This window comes from Limulus polyphemus, unplaced genomic scaffold, assembly GCF_000517525.1.
Source record: "Limulus polyphemus unplaced genomic scaffold, Limulus_polyphemus-2.1.2 Scaffold639, whole genome shotgun sequence".
Classification (NCBI taxonomy): Eukaryota; Metazoa; Arthropoda; class Merostomata; order Xiphosura; family Limulidae; genus Limulus; species Limulus polyphemus.
This window is the reverse complement of record NW_013666249.1, coordinates 93,087-114,702: the sequence shown is the minus strand read 5'-3', so window position 1 is coordinate 114,702 and position 21,616 is coordinate 93,087. Positions and strand designations below refer to the sequence as shown.

Genomic DNA, 21,616 nt, shown 5'->3' with positions numbered 1-21,616 from the left:
TGTAAGTCAAATTTTTTTGGGGAGACTAGAACTGTGAATTGGTAATGGTAGAGCGAACTCACCCTAAGCTCTAACCCTCTCCATAGACACGCCACTGCTTTTAGTTTAGGGATAAGTATGCTTGCTCGGCTCAAATATTATATTCACAAAAAAGTACAGCTTAATAATAATCGTCTATACTAAAACGTAATAATTTAATTTATATATTTACGTGAAAAAACTCGTAAGTGAAAAGTAACGCCGATGAATAGATCTCACTGATCAGTGGTTGACCTATGTTCCACATTTTATTTTTCTTGGTGAAGTTTGTAAAGAACATCCTTTTTCTTTCTTACAACTGCAAGATAATACAAAAAAATATCTGTAAACGTTTGTAATTGAATAATATACTTTATGAAATCGACTGGAGAAAGTTGTGTTGCCATCTATGACGAGTTATTTTAATATGTAATTTAAAATACGAACTTTCACTATTTACGTCACGTAGGCCTAACAGTAACACATCTTTCGCCAAAAGAATGATATCAATAACTTAACCAGCCTACAAGAAAACCTGCAATAAAAACATAAGCAGTTTTAAAATGTTTAAATTCGGTTTGTAGAGGTAAAAAGTACGAATATATACAAAATATTTAATTTAATTAACATAATTTATTTTTATTTCGCTAAACTTATATTCATATAAATTCGTTTTTGGTTGTTCCACATGTTAGTATCAGCCAACTGACGAAACCGAGCAAACCATTTGTCGATAACACGTGGAGTTAGTAAGGCTTGTTGTAAAAGAAAGTGCTATCTTGTCTTACTTTTTGTATTTTAGTACGGCTACGAATCTAGTCTTCATTCTGTATATATACACATTCTTTAGGAACAATCAACATGTCGTGGTTATTTGGGCTAAGAAAGGAACAACCTCCAGAATTCCCTCAGTTTCCCAGTGATACTACAGGAATGTCCTCTGGGAGTGGGAGTGAGGGAGGAGGTGATCAAGGTGGTGGAGGAGATGACAAAACTAAGGGAGGAAAAATGGAAGCTTACAGATTTGACTCAACAGCATTAGAAAGAGCAGCCAAAGCAGCAAAAGATCTCGAAAGATCAAGTAAGATACATTTAATATTTCATGGACTGTAGACGGATCTTAAAAAAAAAGAAGCCAAAATACATTAGTTTTTCAAATTTTTAAGATTAAGTCTCTAAGTTAGATTTAAAATTTTTGTTGTTGTCATGGTGCATAAATACTTCACACAATGTATCAATTTTTAAAAATGTTAATATATATATATACACACAATTTATTATGATAGACCATTAGAACTGTTATTATGTATGGGGCAAGATGTTACTTGTAGTTCTATTAGCGAATCAAATATTTCCTAAGTATTATTAATTAATTCACCAAAAACATTGCTTAAAGATAAAAATAAATTGTTTGTACTACTACTACTAACAATTAGTTATTGTCATATGTTTCAAGTGGCAACATAAATTTATTGTTCTCATAACAGAAGTTCATATATTCTTTAAAATTTTTTTACTGTAAATATTACATATATATATATATGTATATTCACTAGTTTATATTATTTATAATGTAACCTATGGACAACAAATGAAAGAACATTTGACCCTTCAAAACTTTCCTTACATTCCCACCCTTGGGAAAAATAAGAGTTAAACCTACTTTTTCTGGGAAGTTGATTCCACTCTTAAAATCCTGTAATTTGCTGTTAGTTGGGACAATTAACTCTGATATGTGGGTTATCTACGAGCATTGGTTACATCAATTAGTTTCATGTAATATTATCGCTTAATCAAAATTATGATTAAATTAATCAGTGTTTTGAAAAAATTAACTATTCAATATTAATGTTGCTAATTATTCCAACTATCCAAATGTTGCCATTATAATTTCTCACTGTTATTTGCAATTAATTCAAATTTGTTCAGCTTAATTGATTAGTGTACTAACAGGCCTCAAAACGTTTTTCTCTGTCACCTGTAGGAAGAGTGGACATAAAGTTTCCTGCTTTAATTATTACTCACCCTGCATTTTTCAATTATTTACAGTATTTTAAATGATAATATTGTAAATACTGTGAAAAAGCAGGACAAGTAATTTAACAAAGTACTAAGAAATTGACCAAAACAAAGAAAATGTGTAACAGAGAACAAAATTTTTATTAACTTTGAACACTTTAATGCAAACATAAATATCGAACCTTGAACACTATAGTCTATATAAACTCAACAATTTGTCATCATGTACATATTCACTTTAATGCAAATATAATACTTATAAAATTCTTGAGCATTTTAGTCTTAACTATATGTAACTAAAACTTATTTCTATATATAACTTAAACAGTTTTCTACTATTTACTCTGACTCATTTTCTTCAGATGTAGACTGTATATTAGTTGTTTGATATTTTCCCATAGGACCAAAGCATGAGTGGCCTTTAGTGTCTTGTCCCTTTACTAATACTTTAACCATATTACAGTGCTTTTTGTTGGATGTATGCTCAGAAATGTTCTCAACATTTGGCCTTGTCTTCTTCTCATGTTTACAGACTTTCACTTCAGTTTATGTACTCTTTCCTACTTTAGAAATTAGACTTCTGTTGAAAAAGGACTGAAACTTCAGGTAGCAGTTATCAAGTATATCATCAAGTGTAAGAAGGATAAAAATCTTTGTTTTCAACTCACTTATGGCCCCTAGGATTCTGTGCATTGTCACATTTACCTGTGGTAGAGATATGTGAGTGTTCACTTATAGTTGTCAAGGAGAACTTTCAGTGTTCTGTTCTGGCTTACTATTCAACATATTTATTGAACACCACTATAGTGCTTTATTTCTTGATCCAATGAAATTGCAATTTCATAAAATACTCTCCTGCATTTTGGTGGATAACAATAAGACAGCTTGAATATGTCTTTCAAGACATTCTCAAATTCATCCAGATACCCACAACCCTTTTTAGCATCAAAGACTGCTATCTCTAAATTGCGTGCAATGCAATGAACTACTGCAATATAATTGTCACACTTCTTTTCTTATAAATGTTCATTTACTGTGTTTATAAATAATTCCACAACACCTGATATTTTTCCAAGATTCACTCTGTACCATCTGTATGTATTCTGACAAGCTTTACTCCAAGACTTTCTGATGTAATTCCCACAGATTTAAGCTCCTTCAGAATCCCCTCTTTTACTCCAGCTACGTGTCCATGATCAAGTTCTGCTGTATCAGCTAGCTTGGGTTTCGTTTCACCATTTTGCCCCACATAGCATACATAAACTAACTTCTGTTCAATCATTCCTTTGTCATTTGATCAATCTTTTTCTTTCTGTTCACTATTGCTACTACTCTCCAGATGTTTTCAAATGTCCAACCTTTTTACAGCAGGTGACAATATGACACTTCAATCTTTTAAATCTAAAATCTCTTCATTTACCATGGAAAACAATCAATGACTACAAACAGTTACATCCAATTTACATGGATTTTATCACTGCATACAGTATTGTCAAAGACAATAGATGCACACTTGCCTACAGCTAAATCTCACTCCAGAGACAAAACATCTGGTTTCATTTTGAAGTGACAATTCATAACTATATAGCTTTTTTTTTCCTTACACTTGCTGTTTACCATTTCTAAGCATCACAATGATTATGCCTAAATAAGCATCTTTAACAACTGTTTTTAAATTGAAATAGCACAACTACAAAAACTGTTAAAAATTTATAGTTGAGGTTTTAATTGTTATTTTGAAAAATAGTCTGTTGACACAGGTTGAAATTCCTGATGGTTAATATGACCAAAATACCATCAACAGTGAGAGTACCAAACTGATGAAAGAGAGCACTCTAATCTTTAAACGTAATAACATAAGAAGAGTATATCTAATTAGCTGTTAAAAACCATTGTGTCAGTTCTAAAGAGATATGATGGCATTGTGATTTATGAAAACAGTTTTCTGTATATATCTTGTTATCAAAAGAGATATCAAGCAATGCTGTTATTTCCCAGAGTTTTCCAAAGACGCATTAGATCTTTCCAAAATGCAGGAACATACAATTCAACTGGAGCATCAAAAACTAATCAAGGAATATGAACTTCAAATTGAACAAACTAAGATGGATCAAGCCCGAATTCAGCAGGAAGAGAGACGTAAAACTATGGCCGAAGAAACAAAACAACATCAGCAGGTACTCAACAAACATAACATACATTGTATAGTTGCACAGTGTTTATATTTGTATGATAAGATACAAAATGTTTATAAACTTGGTTGTATTGCATAATTCCTTTAAAAGTGCTACTCAAGTAAGGTTGGATCATACTTGATTTCTTTTTCTTAAATTTTTAGGCTTTGAATAAGAACATTTTATTTATTATCAGATTAAATATAGTACTGACTCTTGTGATCCCCTTTAGTCTTTTTGTTAAGTACTTCCTGTTATCTTTTCAACAGAATAAGCAAAATATTCTGATGTTAAGAATTTTTTCACTGTCATGAAAGTCAGTTTTTGATTTCTTAGCACATAATAATACTTCACATTCACAAATAAAGTTTGATGGAAATTTCATTTCATTTATATCTTCTCCATTTTAGAGAGCTCAGTACCAAGATCAGTTAGCACGAAAGCGTTACGATGATCAGCTTCTTCAGCAGGTAACTATAATTATATTTCTTTTTTCTGTTGTTGAATCCAAGATATAACATTTTCACTTCACTAAAAAATACAACAAACTATATACTTTAAAATATATAAACAAATCAAGTATGAAAACTTGTTTAAAAAATTAAAAAGGACAATTTATTTAGTGAAAATGTAGTATATGAGTTTTGTCATTTACCATGAGATAAAATGTAATCTCGTATATCAGACTTTTCACAGTGTAATAAATGTTTAAGGCTTTCATGCATTGAATAGTATTAGATCAACTAGTGTTTGTGAGTTAACGTTACATCAGCTAGAAGACAATCTACTGTAAGAGCTTAGGTGTTGGTAGTGTTTACACATCACTGCATGTAGGGTATAAATATTTGACTCAAGGAGCAAAAATTTATATATGTTTTTGATACTAGTTATAAGTCTTAAGTACACATGAATACTTTTTTTTTTCTACTTTTAAGCAGGAAGGGTGGATGATAAATACAAAATAAAAACCTAGGAACATTATACATGCAAAAGAAAAACTAAATATGTTAAAGCCATAGAATTATGGTTGAATTGTAGTCTTACTTTTCTAAATGGAAAATATTTAGTAACATATTAGATATGTATTGAATCAGTATATTTAGCAATTTTCAAAAATCAAATATTTATAACATAAAGTGCCCCTGAAAATTAAAAGTACATTTTTACACAGATCATAAAATGAAAGAAAGAAATACAACAAAAAGTACTAGTTTAAGATACTAAAAATATACATGAAAGCCAATCTTTCATTTGCTGCCACCCACCAGTGGCACAGTGGTATGTCTACGGACTTACAACGTTAGAAAACGGATTTCGATACCTGTGGTTGGCAGAGCACAAGATAGCCCATTGTGTAGCTTTGTGCTTAACTTCAAACAAATATACAATCCATATGCTACCTGTCACTGTGTTATATTTAAGTATTTTAAGCTGCTTGCCTGCTAAACAAGTTTGAAGCATAAATTAATAGCACCAGTACTACATATTATCAAAATCCTGTGTAGATATAAGTTCACTGTTCTAAATAAAATAATTAAAAACATCACGCATGTAGTACTAGCTTATTGCAAAAGCATTCCTATTTAATTTATTACTAATAATTAAAAAGTTACAATATTAATGTGTAATTGGTCTTTTAAATGTATGGCCAATTTATGATTTAGTAATTCCGAGACAATACTTCACCTCTTCACACAGAATAGCTATATCCCTTGTGCATCATGTCCAATTTATGATTTAATAATTCTGAGACAATACTTCACCTCTTAACACAGAATAGCTATATCCCTTGTGCATCATGTCCAATTTATGATTTGGAAGGGATATAGCTATTCTGTGTGAAGAGGTGAAGTATTGTCTCAGAATTATGTGCATCATGTATCATGTCCAATTTATGATTTGTTAAGTTTGTTAGATTTTTTAAACATTACTACTCTTATAATTTAATGATTGGAAACTTTACACTTATAATAGAGAAGCTTATCATCAGTAGTATTTTATAATGTAGTGACTGGACAAGTTATAAATAGTTTATTTCTTTATACATTGTGCAACATTTAGAACATATAGATTTTTCTCAAGTGACACAGAAAAACACCTTTACCCAGTGTTTTTATAACTAAATAGATATAAAAATACACCTTTTTCACCAACCACTGACTTTTGAAGACAAATAAACTGTTTTACTCTGTATAATTTCTGCCTTAATGTAGAGACTTTTTATCCTATGAATAACACATTATTTATGTTAGGATGAATGATATTTGTATTGTAAAGTTATTATTATATTTGGAAAACACTTAAGTGGAAGATTCAGTTATGAAAAGTTCTAATATTCCCATCTCCAAAAACATCAAAATATCATGCCTTTAAAATGTTCACTAAACAGGTTTCTCAAAATAACAGTAGATCCTTTTTTATGTTCAAAAATCTGTACTGAGAAATATATTTGTTTTAAACTTTGAACAAAATGATAAGTTATCACTTTAAAGTAATATTTTCTTAGTAATTTAAAAGGAGTTAGATTTTGAGTTGTTATTTTGTAAGTTTATCATTTTTAAATTAATTTTTTTTTTTCAGCAAAGAGCAAATGAAGAAAATCTTAGAAGACAAGAAGAGTCTGTAGCAAAACAAGAAGCATTAAGAAAAGGTAAGCCCAATATTTTTCAAACAGTTTTCATATTTTTTGAGTGTATTTTTATGTGTGTGTATATATATATTGTCTTTATCGCTTTTGTTCATAGCTACCTTGGAACATGAGATGGAGCTGAGGAAAAAGAATGAGATGGCAAGAGTTGAAGCTGAGATGAAAGCAAAAGCTAAAGTTGATAGAGAAAATCAAGATCTATACTTAGAACAGATAAAGCTGAAAGCTGCTGAGAATAGAACAACAGTTTTGGAATCCATTAAGTATGGTTTTACTTTTCTTTTTCATCCTTTGATTATTTTTTGTATGTTAAAACATATTGGTGTTATAAAGAACCATGTTACAAATTGTACTGGTACTATATAGAATCATGTTACAAAACAAATTGGTGCTATTGACAACCATGTTACAAAACATATTGGTACTATATAGAACCATGCTACAAAATGTATTGGTGCTGTATACAAAATGCATTGCTGCTGTATAGTGCTGTATTACAAAATGTATTGATGGTGCTGTGTGGAACCATATTACAAAACATACTGGTGCTATGTGGAACCGTATTACAAAATGCATTGTTTTTGTATAGAACCGTATTACAAATTGTATTGTTACAATATAGAACAGTGTTACAAAACATCTTGGTGCTGTATAGAACTGTATTACAAAATGTATGGGTGCTATATATAACCATGTTACAAAACATATGGGTGCTATATAGAACCATGTTACAAAATATATTAGTAATATATAGAACAACGTTACATGAATTTCAAATGTAACCATTTTCTGTGGAAGTTTTTCTGTTCTATGAGATAGCAATCTTTAAATTTTCAAAAAGATAAAAAAAGGAGACTTAAATACATAGGTGATTATTTTCATTTTCACTGCTGATAAGTCATTGTTTTCAATATATTATATAAAGTTCTCCCAGTTTTTGTTACCCTTACTGTATTAGTGTATTTTTGTCTTCATTTCTGGACCAAGGTGAGGAATTTGGAATTCTTTTAAAAGAATATTTAGTCAACAGCAAATGTGAAGATGAGTTGCATGCTATGTCAAGACTTTTATTGTGTATTTCTTTGTTATGTATGATAATGAAATTCTTATCATATTTTATATATAAAAATACTTTTATGTATAACATGACTTACATATATCAACATATGATATTGATAAAAATTTAGGACTGCTGGGTCAGTGCTTGGAGCTGGTTTTCAGAGTTTCGTCACAGACTGGGACAGAGTTTCTGCTACGGTATTGTATTTAAAACATATAAAATGTATTCCTTGTTATAGAATATTTTTAGATACACATCTTTTTCTTACAATAGTGTATGTAAAAGGCTTTAACCTCAGAACCTGGCAGTTTTCAGAATAATAACATTGTTCCTAAAACTTTTAATGAATATTTTGTAGTTTCTTTTTTACAAATGTAGTAAATATAAATTAATACAAACATTGAATATTAACTGTATTAAAATTCTTGAAGTAATGAAAATGTTTTTTTTTTTTAATTTCATGACTAGTGTGTCAAATAGTTTGTCATACCATCATGTTATGTTTTCTGGTATATTGAAGCAAAATCAATCATGAACCCAGAAACTCAAATTATAATAAGAAAAATATTTACTTTTAGTATATTAAGTATGAATAGATCATTTGATGTAATATTGTTCATAAAATATTTCATTTACTGATAGACTTTTGTGAGAGAGAAAAGCTCATCAATATGACATATATCAGAACACAGTGCATGAGTATGTCATCAGATCAACAGCTTGTCTTATCTGCTTCTTTTTTTGAAATTCTAATCTTAAAATGAGACTGAGCCTAGGACTGAAACATGCAGATTTTTCATTTCTAAAAAGTAACTGATATTTTTGGTTTAGGAATTGTGTAACAAGTTTTCTAGACATATTATCCTATGTGCTTCTTTATACATCTAAATTTAATATTAGGTTGTTAAAAGAGTCTCCAAGTGTGCTAGCAGCAAGTTTGAATTTACAATGCTAAAACCCAAGGTTCAATTCCCTTTAGTGAACAGAGTGCAGATAACCATTGTTTAGATTTGTGCTAAAAAACAAACTGTTAAAAGAAAATTTTAATTTTTATGAGCTACTTTTTTAAACAATTTCAAGTTATGAGTCATTTTTAAAAATTATAAAATTGATTGACTCTCACTATCAAATACTTTCAAGGTTTAAAATGCAAAAATTTTTGTTTCTGTGCTTGTTCTTTCCAAAAATAATCCTAACATTCCTTCTTAGCCCCATCTGTAGTTTAACTGCAATACCAGTCTATTATTTTAAATGTAAACTTTTAAGGAAATAAAACTTTACAGATATAGTTTTATGCCTTTCCTATTCTTTCAAAGGAAAATTTTCTGTCCTGAGATTTTGTAAAACAATACCCTTTTCTCAGTGAATATTTATGGACAGAAATATGATGAAGATTATATACCTTTGTTGTTATTTAGGCTGCAGGGCTTACATTATTAGCCATTGGTGTGTACTCCGCAAAGATGGGAACAGGTGTTGCAGCACGATACATTGAAGCACGCCTTGGAAAACCATCTCTTGTCAGAGAAACTTCTCGTATTGCTGCTTTTGAAGCTGTTAAGCACCCAATCAAAACTTCTCGAAGGTTATTCAGTAAAGCAACTGATGCACTGCAAGGAGTTGTTTTAAAGGTTATTTTGTTCATTACTATTTGTATGATGATTACTTAATTTTTTCTATGTTATTATTACTTCTTAAAGTATTTTCTTAGTATTTAGTGAAGAAGTTAAAACAGAACTTGTGAAAATTGAAAAAAAAAGGTGCAAGTAAGTAAATTTAGATGCAAGGTATTTAGATTTAAAAAGAAAAACAAAAATTAACTTCAGTTACTTAAATTTTATTGTTATTATTGATGAAAATTGTGAAAACAAAACAATTTTTATTTGAGTAACTTATTTTCTTGTATATTTATCAACTTGTCAGTAGGAGGTTAATGACAGCTGAATTTCAGAGTAATGTTTGATGGAGTCTTAAGTTGACATGCATATGTATGCAGGGGCAGATACAGGATTGTTAGTAGGGAGTGGGTGATGAAGTATTTTGAAATAATTTACTTTCTTTATTAAAAGTCTAAGGGTACATTTGTTTCGTAGCTCTTCAGAAATGTAGATGTACCAGTGGTATGTATGTGTATAGAATAGTTTCTGCATTTTTTCTTACTTATGGCTGTGTAAGCAATATTGTCTTCACTTATACTAGCTGAACTGGTACCTTAAAAAAGAATTATAGTAAATTTGTTGTAAAATAAAACTTTAATTATAAAATAAATATGTTAGGTCAATTAATTAAAGCTAAGTTTAGTTTTTTGTGACATCAGTATATTTCCTATGTTAAAACTATGTTCTTTTTGTTTGTTTTTTTTTTGCTAATTTTCTCAATTATTGTTTACTTGTTCTCAGCCTTCCTTAGAAGAGAGGCTAAGAGACATAGCTATTGCCACTCGCAACACACAAAAAAATAAAGGAATGTATCGGAATGTTCTAATGTACGGACCTCCAGGCACTGGCAAAACTTTGTTTGCTAAGGTAAACAGTTTTTAAATATGAACACATAAGTATATGATTAACTGAAAATTTATTGTCTAGTTTAAAACAAATACCAAACCATAATGGTCATGCACCTGAATTTGTAATGTTATTTTTATGGGAGTAAATCTGGCGTTTTATAAAATATGCTCTTTTATGCCAGTTAAGGAGCTTAGATATTTGTTATCTAACCAGATTACAGTTGAGAAGTGTTATTAGTTTTTACAGATTTGCTTTTAAGTTAAGTAATAAATAAAAACAACTAATTAAGGTAATGCATTCTTTAATTTGTTGTGGACTGTAATTTTACCTAATTCAAGGTTCATCAGCACAGCTTTAGTTAGCAAACCAAAGAAATACAGTTAGGCCTCTTATAATGGTGATATGTATACAATATTTATGTGGTTTCTGAGTTCTTTTTAACTTACCTTGTAGTAACCTAAATTAATTTAAGTGTGCAAATAATATTATGGCATTACATTTAATATATTATTCAATATTAGGTTAATATATGGTAGGACTAAAAAAACCCATAAATATTACATATGAAAATGTTGCCAAACTGAGTCGAACTTTTAATTGAAAATAATATTATACTAGTTTTCATTTCTAAGCTTACAAATTGGAAAAGTGTATGCATGTGTTTGTGTGTGTGTGTGTTAAGTTTAGCAGAAAAAGTTGTTAAAGCTCATTTTTATAAAATGATTTGAGGAAAATTAAATTTTGGATAATAATGAGACAAAGATTCTCTGCTTATGAATTTGTTATAGCTTTTATGAATATTTATCATACATTTAATTATACTAATTTGTAGAACTTCTTACATTGGTAAGTTGGGTAGTCATACTTAAATGTTTTGATGTTTTTATTTAATGAGAAAATTGATGACCAGAGAATATCATAGGCTAAACTGTACTAATTCATTATTCCAATTCTTCACATGAATATCTCGTCAGAGTTAAAAATGTTGTACAACTGAAAAACCACAAAGGCAAGAACATCAAGGTTTAAACTCCAACACAAAAGTTCAATATTAATCTTGGCTATATCCACTTTTACTGAAAATGTTAATTTTTGCTTGCATGTATATACTATCTTCCTCAGACTATGAAATAAGTTATGTGAAAAAATATAAACAATTTAAGTATATGTTTGTTAGATGGGAGTTTGTTTAATGAGTAGCCATGCAGAAATTGTCAAATACAGTTGTGTGTGTGTGTGTGTGTATACATATAATCATATGCATAATTTTTAGATAATTAATTTTTTTGTAACTAAAAAACACAGAAATGAGCTATAATCTGTAAATGTATAACAGAATAATTTCCATTTATAGATATTGACTTGTTTTATACAGATTTACAATTTGTGGTATTCTTTGGTGAATGGTATAGGATTTTGTTTTCAGTCTGTCTTTAATGCTGAATATATTAACTGTTCAAAATTTCCAATGCCTAACCTGCCACATGTTATAAAGGTATAAAGAAGGGATTTTAATTATTACTTCCTAATCAAGATTCTACCTAGTAGTCAAAAGTAAAGTTATTAGACTTTTTTTTTATTCAAAATCTGAACATATAAACATCAGTGATTTTTGGTAATACAGCGTAACTCAAAATGTTATTTTGCTCTATGGTGGTCTCTGATAGAAATTATACAACTTTACAGATAGTACTTTTATACAGTAGCATACAAAAGTTCACATTCCTAACCAAAACTGTTTAATCTTAATCCTTTTATGTTATTCTTGGCCTTAGAAACTGTGAGAAACATAAAAAAACAAACATTTTTATTTTCTTCTCAACATTTATTATAAGGAGCAAAAAAAATTATATATATATATAATTTCCTTGGTAATTGTTTTTAAAGTTGTAATAGTTTAGCATTAGGACATCTTTCTAACTGCTCCCCAGTAGCACAGCGGTATGTCTGTGGACTTACAATGTTAGAATCCGGGTTTTGATACCCGTGGTGGGCAGAGCACAGATAGCCCATTGTGTAACTTTGTGCTTAACTTCAAAAACAACAAATAACGATCTTTCTAACATTGACTTATGTCATCGTTCAATGCTGTCTCTTGTTTATTTGTGCTTAGAGTTAATCAAACACTGTTTAACCTACAATTTGCTATTAAAATGAAACCTAATACATTTGATATATGTTCCACATTCTGAGACAATTAATTCTACCTAAAAACCGTCTTTTTTTTATTATTGATAATATACATAAAAATAAGAAGTTTGAGGTTGAAGTTCGGAGTTTTATTTAAAAGGTAACATTTCCACTCTTTTAAATTTAAGATATACTTGTTGAGTGACACTGCTCGGCCAATCAAAAATCACCTTTTACAGTGATTTGCAGCAATTGCATTATATAAGATATTAAGTTCCGACTGTGTTATTGATGTTATGGATTAGGGAATCTAGAAGTTGCAACCATAGCTATAATATCATGGGTGTAGTTTTTCATTATCCTCTTAAAAGTGAGAATGCTACAATTTTTTACAAAATGCCATTAAACATGGTATTATATATTTGATGTCAGAGTTATCAACTATTCATCTTGCCTTATAATGCTGACTTAGCAACAGTTTCTGTGTAGGAGAGTAAATATCAGATACAATATACAGGAATACTGAAAAAAAAACTACTGTACATGGACAAAAGTATTTTTCTTCTTCACATGCGCATTACCTTTCACACACTCGCTTGTCAGAGTCAGACTGACATTGCCACTTAAAGATATATCTTGAATACAAATACTTGTGTAACACATCTGACTTTTTGTGTAAAATAAACATGTACATTTTACTAAAAGTAAATTCATAGTAAATTCACAAGTAGAGTAAATATTTCTTTATTCCTTCTCCAATACAGAGTCAGTTTAATGGACTGACCCCATGCACATTTGCTTATCAAGAAATAATTTGACTTATTCCATTTCATTAATTTTAGTAATTTTATAATTAAAAAGAAAATCATTTGACAGAAAATTTCATTTTTAAGGATTATATTCACAGTGAAGCAGCACTTAATAAATCTATTGAGGTTATTCACTAAAATACATGTACTATTTCTCATTTAGCGATTAGCCCAACATTCTGGTATGGACTATGCTATTATGAGTGGAGGTGATGTTGCGCCCATGGGACGAGAAGGAGTTAGTGCTGTTCACAAGGTCTTTGATTGGGCAGGAAGCACTAGACGAGGGTAGGTATGGTTTGTCCAAATGATTGATGGGGTATGATGAAGTATTAGTAATTCAGACTTTAAGAACAGGCACTCATTTTTTGATCTGACTTGGTTGAAAATAAAATAATTGTTTTTAATCTTTTCAGAGTACACTTACAAATGAACCTAAACAAAATATACTACTGGTAAGAACATGATCAAAATTTATAAAATCATTAAGGTAAAGCCGTTACTTTACCTTAGAAGTCAAGAATACAACAACAGGCAGAGAGGTTGTTTTCACATATGCTTCAAACTTTGGTCTCTGAACGTTTTAACAAATAAAATTTATTGTCAATGGTGGAATGATTTACAAGTGGAACTGGGAGGAAAGATTTTAAAAATGTCTACAGTATAATCATTTTTGATGTGCTTAGACAACTAATATGATACATAACATTTATTTATTTTTTATTTGTATCAAAATTTGATATAATGAAAAATTCAATGCTATTTATGTGTTAATTATAGCTATTATTTAAGTTTTTTTTATAATTTTTATGTGAAATTTTCAGGATTTTTAAGAGTAGATTTGTGAATTGTAAAGCTAAAAACTAGAAAATATTAAAAGATAAAGAAGGCACCATCTTATGAGAAACAGAAAAACAGCATTCAGTAGAAGTATTGGATTAGGCATCTTTATCAACAGAAACAATCTTTAAAAGCTCCATGCCTTGTGCAATCACCTTGGTAACTCGCCTTTTATCACAGCTTTAAAGATAGTACAATAACTTTTAGCCCTGAATGTTCCAGAGGTAGTCCCACGTGGGCAGGCTTCTTGTTAATGTTGAACTACAAACCAAGTACTGCACAACAAATCTTTAAAAGAATATTTTAATTTTTTCCTCCCATATGACAAGTTTCATAGCCTTTATTTATAAACGTTTTCTTTGTGTAAACAGGTTGCTGTTGTTTGTTGATGAAGCAGATGCATTTCTACGAAAGAGAAGTTCAGTAAGTCTTTACGAGAGCTGGCTAAGTTTACTTCTAAAACTAATGTATATAAAACTCAGTATGTCCATGTCAGTTTGGTGTAGAAGAAATATTGATCTCTTTGAGTGTATATTTAGTTACATACTCATCATTTGATACTCTCTTTTAATTTGTCGTTAAATAACACTATAATAATTCCGTTTTTATATGCTTTTGTAATAAGTATTTTGTTTTACATACACTATTCCATTCTTTTTGAAACTTTGCAAGTAGGAAATGTAAGACTTATTTACATTTACCAGGTATAATGTTTAAAGAATGTTTTTTCTATGAATATGTTAATCCTTGCAAAATAATTAATTAAATAGGTTTCCATAGACCTGTATTCATAGTTATACAGGAAGAGAAGTGACAAATATGTTAATATTAATTGAAAAATATTAAAGTTATTTTTGTAATTAATAGGAAGCTAAACAGACAGAGGAGAAAATAAACCACATATGTATATCTCATATGTTAACTATGTAATGACTTGTTAAGGAATAATTAAATAAATCATGAGTATATATGTTATTATCATAGATTTCAAATTCTGTTGTTAATCAAATTGTGTCATTAACTGAGGTTTTTTAGGAGGGGTATATTGTTACCCGAGTTTTTATTTTGGGAGGAGAGGGGGGGTAGGTATTTTGATACAGTTATACTTTTTATTGTTTAATGGAAAGTATCTGAACATCAGTATGCTGCTTGAATCATATACTTTCTGCCCAGAAATTATATATTTGCAAATGTTGCCAAGTTGTTTTATTTTGTATTTTTATTTTAGGAAATGATAAGTGAGGACTTACGAGCAACATTAAATGCATTTCTGTATAGGACTGGTGAGCAGTCAAATAAGTAAGCAATTCATTTAATTCATGCCACTAAAAATTCTGAACTGAAACAGAGATAGTGTATTGATAAAGAAAAAATAATTAAATGCTTACTGCTTCGGCCATAGTTACATCTGCAATGTTTGATCTCAATTGAATTTAGGCTGGTGTTAACTTTAAAAGTGTTTCACCAGTAAAACAATTTTTTTTAATACTATGTTATGAATACTCGTTTAATATTCAATTTATTACAAGACAGAAATATTCTACTTAGATATTGAAATAGATGTAGAACTTTTCCATTTTGATAGTTTTGTTTGATAATTTAATTGGTAAAATTGTGTAAAAGTACATTTGGAAGTAGCATGTGATAATGCTTTGGAGATATTAGGGAATATAAATTGTTTTCTACTCCATAGAACTATACACAGACTTTTCTCTACATTAAAATATTTTTATTTGCAAGTTTTCAGCCCTCTTGCCCGAACCTTTATCGGGCAACAATGTTCATTTTTGCCCAATGAAGGCTCCGGTAAGGGGGCCGAAAACTCACAAGTAACAGAAAAGTATGTTAACATAGAGAAAAGTCTGGGTATAATTCCACATATTAATTTACCCACATTATTAACCAAATATAAGTTGTTAAATGTATATGTAAAGTTACACTACCTAGTGTAATAACATCATATCTTTTTGCCATTAAAGGCAGTGATGATTTTATTATCTTTAGGTTCATGTTGGTATTAGCTAGCAACACTCCAGAACAATTTGATTGGGCCATCAATGACCGCTTAGATGAAATGGTTGAGTTTGAACTTCCTGAACTCTCTGAAAGGGAGAGAATGGTTAGGTTATATTTTGACAAATTTGTACTACAGCCAGCAACAGAAGGCAAGAGGTGAGTTGTTATTTCATACTATAATCTAGAAAATTAACTAAAATACTGGGGGGTAAAGCTTGAAAAATGCAGGGTGGTCCAAAATTTAGTTACCTCACATTGGATATGTAGAACCAAAACTGATAGGGCCTTTGTCAATCTGTGTACCATGCTTACATAAAGTGAAACAGATACATATTAGAAGATGTAGTATACTTCTTTAGAGTTGCTAACTTTCTTATTACTGTTTATATACATATTATACGAAAATTACATAAATTTTTACCTCCATGTAATATTTAAAATCTTATGGTACAAGCAACTGTAGGCAAAGCAGAACCCAGTGGATCTGAAGTTTTTCATTCATGTCTTGTTTCTTACAGAAAAAAAAGTTCTGCTTTATATGTTTGGGGACATGGGTGTTTTATAAGAGTGACAGTAAAATCTCAGTATTTGGTTATTGTAGCCTAAGAGCAGACAGAGGGTGGTGTTGACTAGCTGCCTTTCAGTAGTCTGTAACTTCAAATTTCAGGAAGGCTAGTGCGAAAACACAACAAAAACATGCACCTGGCTAAACTTTAATGTATCATTCTACCGTTTCAAATTGCTGAAGTAAATTTTAGAATTCAGAAGTATTTCTTGGAAAAAAAATTTTTACATATCAGTTTGTAGTTGTGGTTGTGATTTATATCAATACATTATTGACAGGTTTGACTTTCTGATTGTTTAGGCCCAGTTTATTTGACTCCATTTATCTAATCATTTCCGTTTGGATAAGTTTATAATTAAAATATTTATAGATAATAAACTTATGGTCGTTATACCACACATTGTTTTAAAATGAATACTACAAAATTAAATTGTTCAATAAAAAACGTTTTGTTTATTTATTTTGTACAAAATGTAAAAAAAATTGCAAATTTTGTTTGGGCTGATTTTGGTGAGCTCTGAATAAAAATACTAGTGTTTGTGAATTTCCTGAATGTTTTCTGAGCATAATACAATATTCATAGCGCTCTTGGAGGAAAGTGGAAATAGTTTTGTACAAAACAGTACAAATTTGAACCTTTTAGCTTTAATATAAGTGTAGTTTTATTGATTTTAGCAAATCAATGTTTTTCAACCTTGGTTGTCATGGTGTGATGTCATTACCTATATCTCAGTTTTGAGAAGCCATAGGCCAGTGATCTAAACACCTAAGGAAAGCTCTTTTTCCTCTCTAGCATTTTAGTTTCTTAAGAAAACATACTACAATGAAATATTTTCCAAATTTCAAAGCTGCGAATTTGTATAAGTATCAAGTTTAAAAATAAAACATTTTATTTTGTATAAGCCACATAATCTATAGAAAATAAATTAAAAGTTCTATCAGGAGAATGTGTAGTATAAAAATTTCTATTGTGCTTTTCAGAAATTAACTTATTTATCCACTATAACAATTTTTATTATACTTAATGAAATTGGTCATTGCAATAAAGAACTACTGCAGTTTAACAAAAACTTTTTTTTTCCAGGCGCTTGAAGGTTGCTCAGTTTGACTACAGTAAGTTGTGTAGTGACATTGCAAAAGTCACAGAAGGATTATCTGGTCGAGAAATTGCTAAATTAGGGGTAGCTTGGCAGGTAAGTTTATCATTGAGAAATTTGGCATGTTCTTAAGTTAGCAAATAAGAATTGTGTGAAAGAACTTTTAATGGTAGTAGATGTTGAAAATAGAAAATAATAATTAAATTGGTATTTTCTACAGTAGTTTGTTAAGTAACAACTCAAACAAAATATTCATTATTGACATGGAGGATGGAAGTGTTAGCAGTTAATAAATATTAGTGGAAGCTTTCAGTACTATCTTAAATATGCAGTGGTCATGAATGATGTATAAGTATGTGTAATAGCAATTAAGGAATAAGGTTTGTTTGAAATGGTCTGACAATGTCCTGTAAAGTAACTAGCATTTTACATAGTTACTGTTTTATTACAGTGCTTAATAATGCATCATGTTCTTTTTACAAATTTTCGTATGAATTTAGATAGTGTTAGAGGTATAAGTGTCACTTTCAAAACTTTATAATGTAACAATCGTGTAAATACCTATTCAAAAGCACTTTAGTTCAACTATCAGTAAAGATTCTGTACACGACTTTTTTGAATTGAATTAATAAGATTTTATGGAAATATGAATTAAAATACTGGTAGACTATTACTGAGCTTAAATTCATATTTATAAAGCTACAATAACCTTTACATTGTAAAGGTAGAAAGCTTTGAACATTTCATATTTTATTATTTATCTGAAATTATGACAAATGGCTTACTTTACTGCATAGTACTAGATCTACATTGATGGATTTTCAGTTTTTCATCTCAATCTGAACAGATTAATATGCATATATGAGATATATAAAACTATTGTTTTTTAATAGAATCATTCTAAACTTGAAAGTCTGTACTGCCTTTTTTTATTGAAACTTAGACAAATGAAGATCAAATCTTCACAGATAAAGACATTTATTTGGGTTGTCAGATCTTATACTTACATACAATGTTATACATAGATTAGCAGAAAAAATAAAACACTTGTTTCAGATAAACGTTTTTGCTATCTCTAAAAAGACTTTAGATGGTGGTAAAATTACATATATTAAATACAAATAATGATTTAATACACAGTTTTACACTATACCAAAGGTTGTATATATTTTATAAGTATTTTTTTTACTTCAGTAAAATTAATGTTCTTTTAACTATAAGAAAGATATCTAGTTTTTTTTAAGGCAGTTGATTTAAATGTGATAGTTTCTTCTTCTCATTACTATGAAATTCAGGCTGCTGCCTATGCTTCAGAAGATGGCGTTTTGACAGAGAAAATGATCATGGAAAGGGTGTGGGATTCGGTTGAACAACATAAGCAGAAAGTCCAGTGGCAAACAGCAGAGGAGCTGAAAAAGATTAAAACAAAAATGTCTATAAAGGACATGGCAGCATCAGTGGTCACAGAGAAAAAACAAATAGCCACTGAGTCATCCTCCTTCTCTTCAAATAACACAAACCAGTCACCACCAATAAGTTAAGAACTGTTGTAACTGTAGTAGCTATATTTGTTTACCTTTCGACAGCTTTTACTCTCCTGTCACTATGTGCACAGTGGTCTCGAAGAGCCAGTGGTGGCGTAGCGGGCCCATGGATGTTAGTTTTAAGATATTAGGTAAATCGTTGTATGATAAAACTCATAGATTTAATTCTGTTCTGAATGAGCACCACCTCAGACACTTGTAGAAATTAAGACCGTCAATGAAAGAAAAACAAAACAAGTGGGGAAGGGTCACTCAAATTATATTTGACAAAATAAACTAAAAAAAAAAGCAACATAAGCTACTTTTACAAGTAGTGCAATTTTATTTTGTCTGTGGGAGCAATAAGAGATATATGTAGGTAATATACTATGAGTAATAAAATAACTCAATGTATCTATCTACTAATTTTACAGGTGCTTCTTACATTTTTTAAATGAAAATCTCCATTACACTGCTCAGGAAAGCTTGTATCTCAGTGGTTTCTTAGCCTACACAATAATGAGAATGCTCTGGGGCATATGTTACTGAAAAGTTCTACATTAATATAACACTAAAAAAGGGAAACACTATTAAATGTATTTGATTTAAAGACCACTGATGTAACTTGTTCAAGAAATGTGTGTTTAGTGAAATGAAAAACAAATAATTGAGAGTTCATGTACTGTTATTTTTATAAAATTAATTTGTCAGTAGTGTAGAGCTTTAGTATGATTAGGTCTATGAGCTGCAGTAGGTGCAAAATATTTTTTGTCTCATTAGATCATTGTGAAACAGTTTTGTAATAAAATTTAGTTAATTGCATTTGGTAATCAGAAAATTGAAATTTTTCAAAGCAAGTGTTAATCTACATCTTCAATTCGCTAATTGTGTGAGTTCTGAGAGAAAACTAAATGTGTTGTAAAATGGTTATTACATGTTAATACAAGGTCTTGTTTTGTAACCCCTTATCTAATATCATATTAGTCGAAGTAAGGAAAACTTGTATTGAAACTTCTACTTACTATTTACATCATATTGATCATAAAAACTTTCTTATAGAAATTATTAAAAAAGAAAAATTTTACGACAACTAATTGAGTGTAATAATCAACAGATACCATATTTCAAAGAATTTGTATTATTAAATTAACAGGAGTTAAAAAAAGGTTTTTAAGCTGCAAAAATAAGGTTTTTTAACTGTACATTTGCTAACGTATTTAGTATAATTAATGAAAGTATTAGAATTCAATGTTACATTACAAAAATTTTACTCAGCCTGCAACATCTGGGTTAACAGAGAGAGAGAGAGAGAAAGAAAAAATATATACACACAGACACACAAAAAGAGAGATAATCACAAATATTTTCGTCCTAAAATCAGTCTTTCATAACATGTACCTTGACTTGTAAATTTAGTAAATAAAGCCAAAGGAAATGTTGAAATTAAAAAAAAAACACTGCTTGACTCATTGTAGCACATATTTGTGAAGTAATGAAGTAAAACTAACTAAATTTTGGAAACTTGTAGAATCATGTTAAAATTGTCAGACTTTTTGCAAAAAAATAAATAATTAAATTTATACAATACTCAAATATTCAAGTATCCACTTTAAAAGAGAGGGCAAAAAATCTGGGAAACTTGAAAGTTTAACTTTAAAGTGGTATATAGTAATGACTTCAGCATTCCGAAGAATAACTGGACTGTCCTCTAGGTGATGATGTAAAATTTCAGCCATTTCAAGTACATTGTGATTTTGAAACTTCAAAATTTTCATGGATAGATAAATACAACAAAGTTTATACTGTTTTACACCTGTGTGTTCATAAATTCGATAGAGCATTTGATCTATAGTATAAAATGTGCACTAAAAGACAGACCAGACAAAAAAAAAAAATGCTCCTTTTACAATACGTAACTACCATGCAGAGTTATATCCCTTACGTCACGTAACTACCATGCAAAATTCTATCCCCTACATCATGTAACTATCATGCAGAATTCTATCCCCTACATAACATAACTATCATGCACAGCTCTATCCCCTACATCATGTAACTATCATGCAGAATTCTATCCCCTACATAACATAACTATCATGCACAGCTCTATCCCCTACATCATATAACTATCATGCACAGCTCTATCCCCCACATCACATAACTATCATGCACAGCTCTATCCCCCACATCACATAACTATCATGCACAGCT

The 21,616-nt window shown here is 29.7% G+C and overlaps 1 protein-coding gene across 1 annotated transcript; it reads left to right on the top strand.

Moving 5' to 3' along the window:
• The first annotated feature begins 733 nt into the window (after positions 1-733).
• LOC106459625 (ATPase family AAA domain-containing protein 3-A-like) lies at positions 734-21,609 on the top strand. Its single transcript, XM_013919257.2, has 14 exons — positions 734-1,099; positions 4,036-4,214; positions 4,622-4,681; positions 6,792-6,861; positions 6,956-7,121; positions 8,046-8,115; positions 9,337-9,549; positions 10,318-10,443; positions 13,528-13,652; positions 14,576-14,627; positions 15,433-15,503; positions 16,209-16,376; positions 17,870-17,978; positions 19,178-21,609. Exons 1-14 carry the CDS (start codon positions 880-882, stop codon positions 19,421-19,423), a joined length of 1,875 nt encoding a protein of 624 aa, XP_013774711.1. The 5' UTR covers positions 734-879; the 3' UTR covers positions 19,424-21,609.
• The last annotated feature ends 7 nt before the right edge of the window (positions 21,610-21,616 follow it).

Bases quoted from the DNA above. Each gene is read 5' to 3' on its own strand.
- LOC106459625 (XM_013919257.2), top strand. From the start codon at position 880: ATGTCGTGGTTATTTGGGCTAAGAAAGGAACAACCTCCAGAATTCCCT. The intron at 9,550-10,317 runs GTTATTTTGTTC...ACTTGTTCTCAG, and splicing joins TGCAAGGAGTTGTTTTAAAG to CCTTCCTTAGAAGAGAGGCT. The intron at 13,653-14,575 runs GTAGGTATGGTT...TTGTGTAAACAG, and splicing joins GCAGGAAGCACTAGACGAGG to GTTGCTGTTGTTTGTTGATG.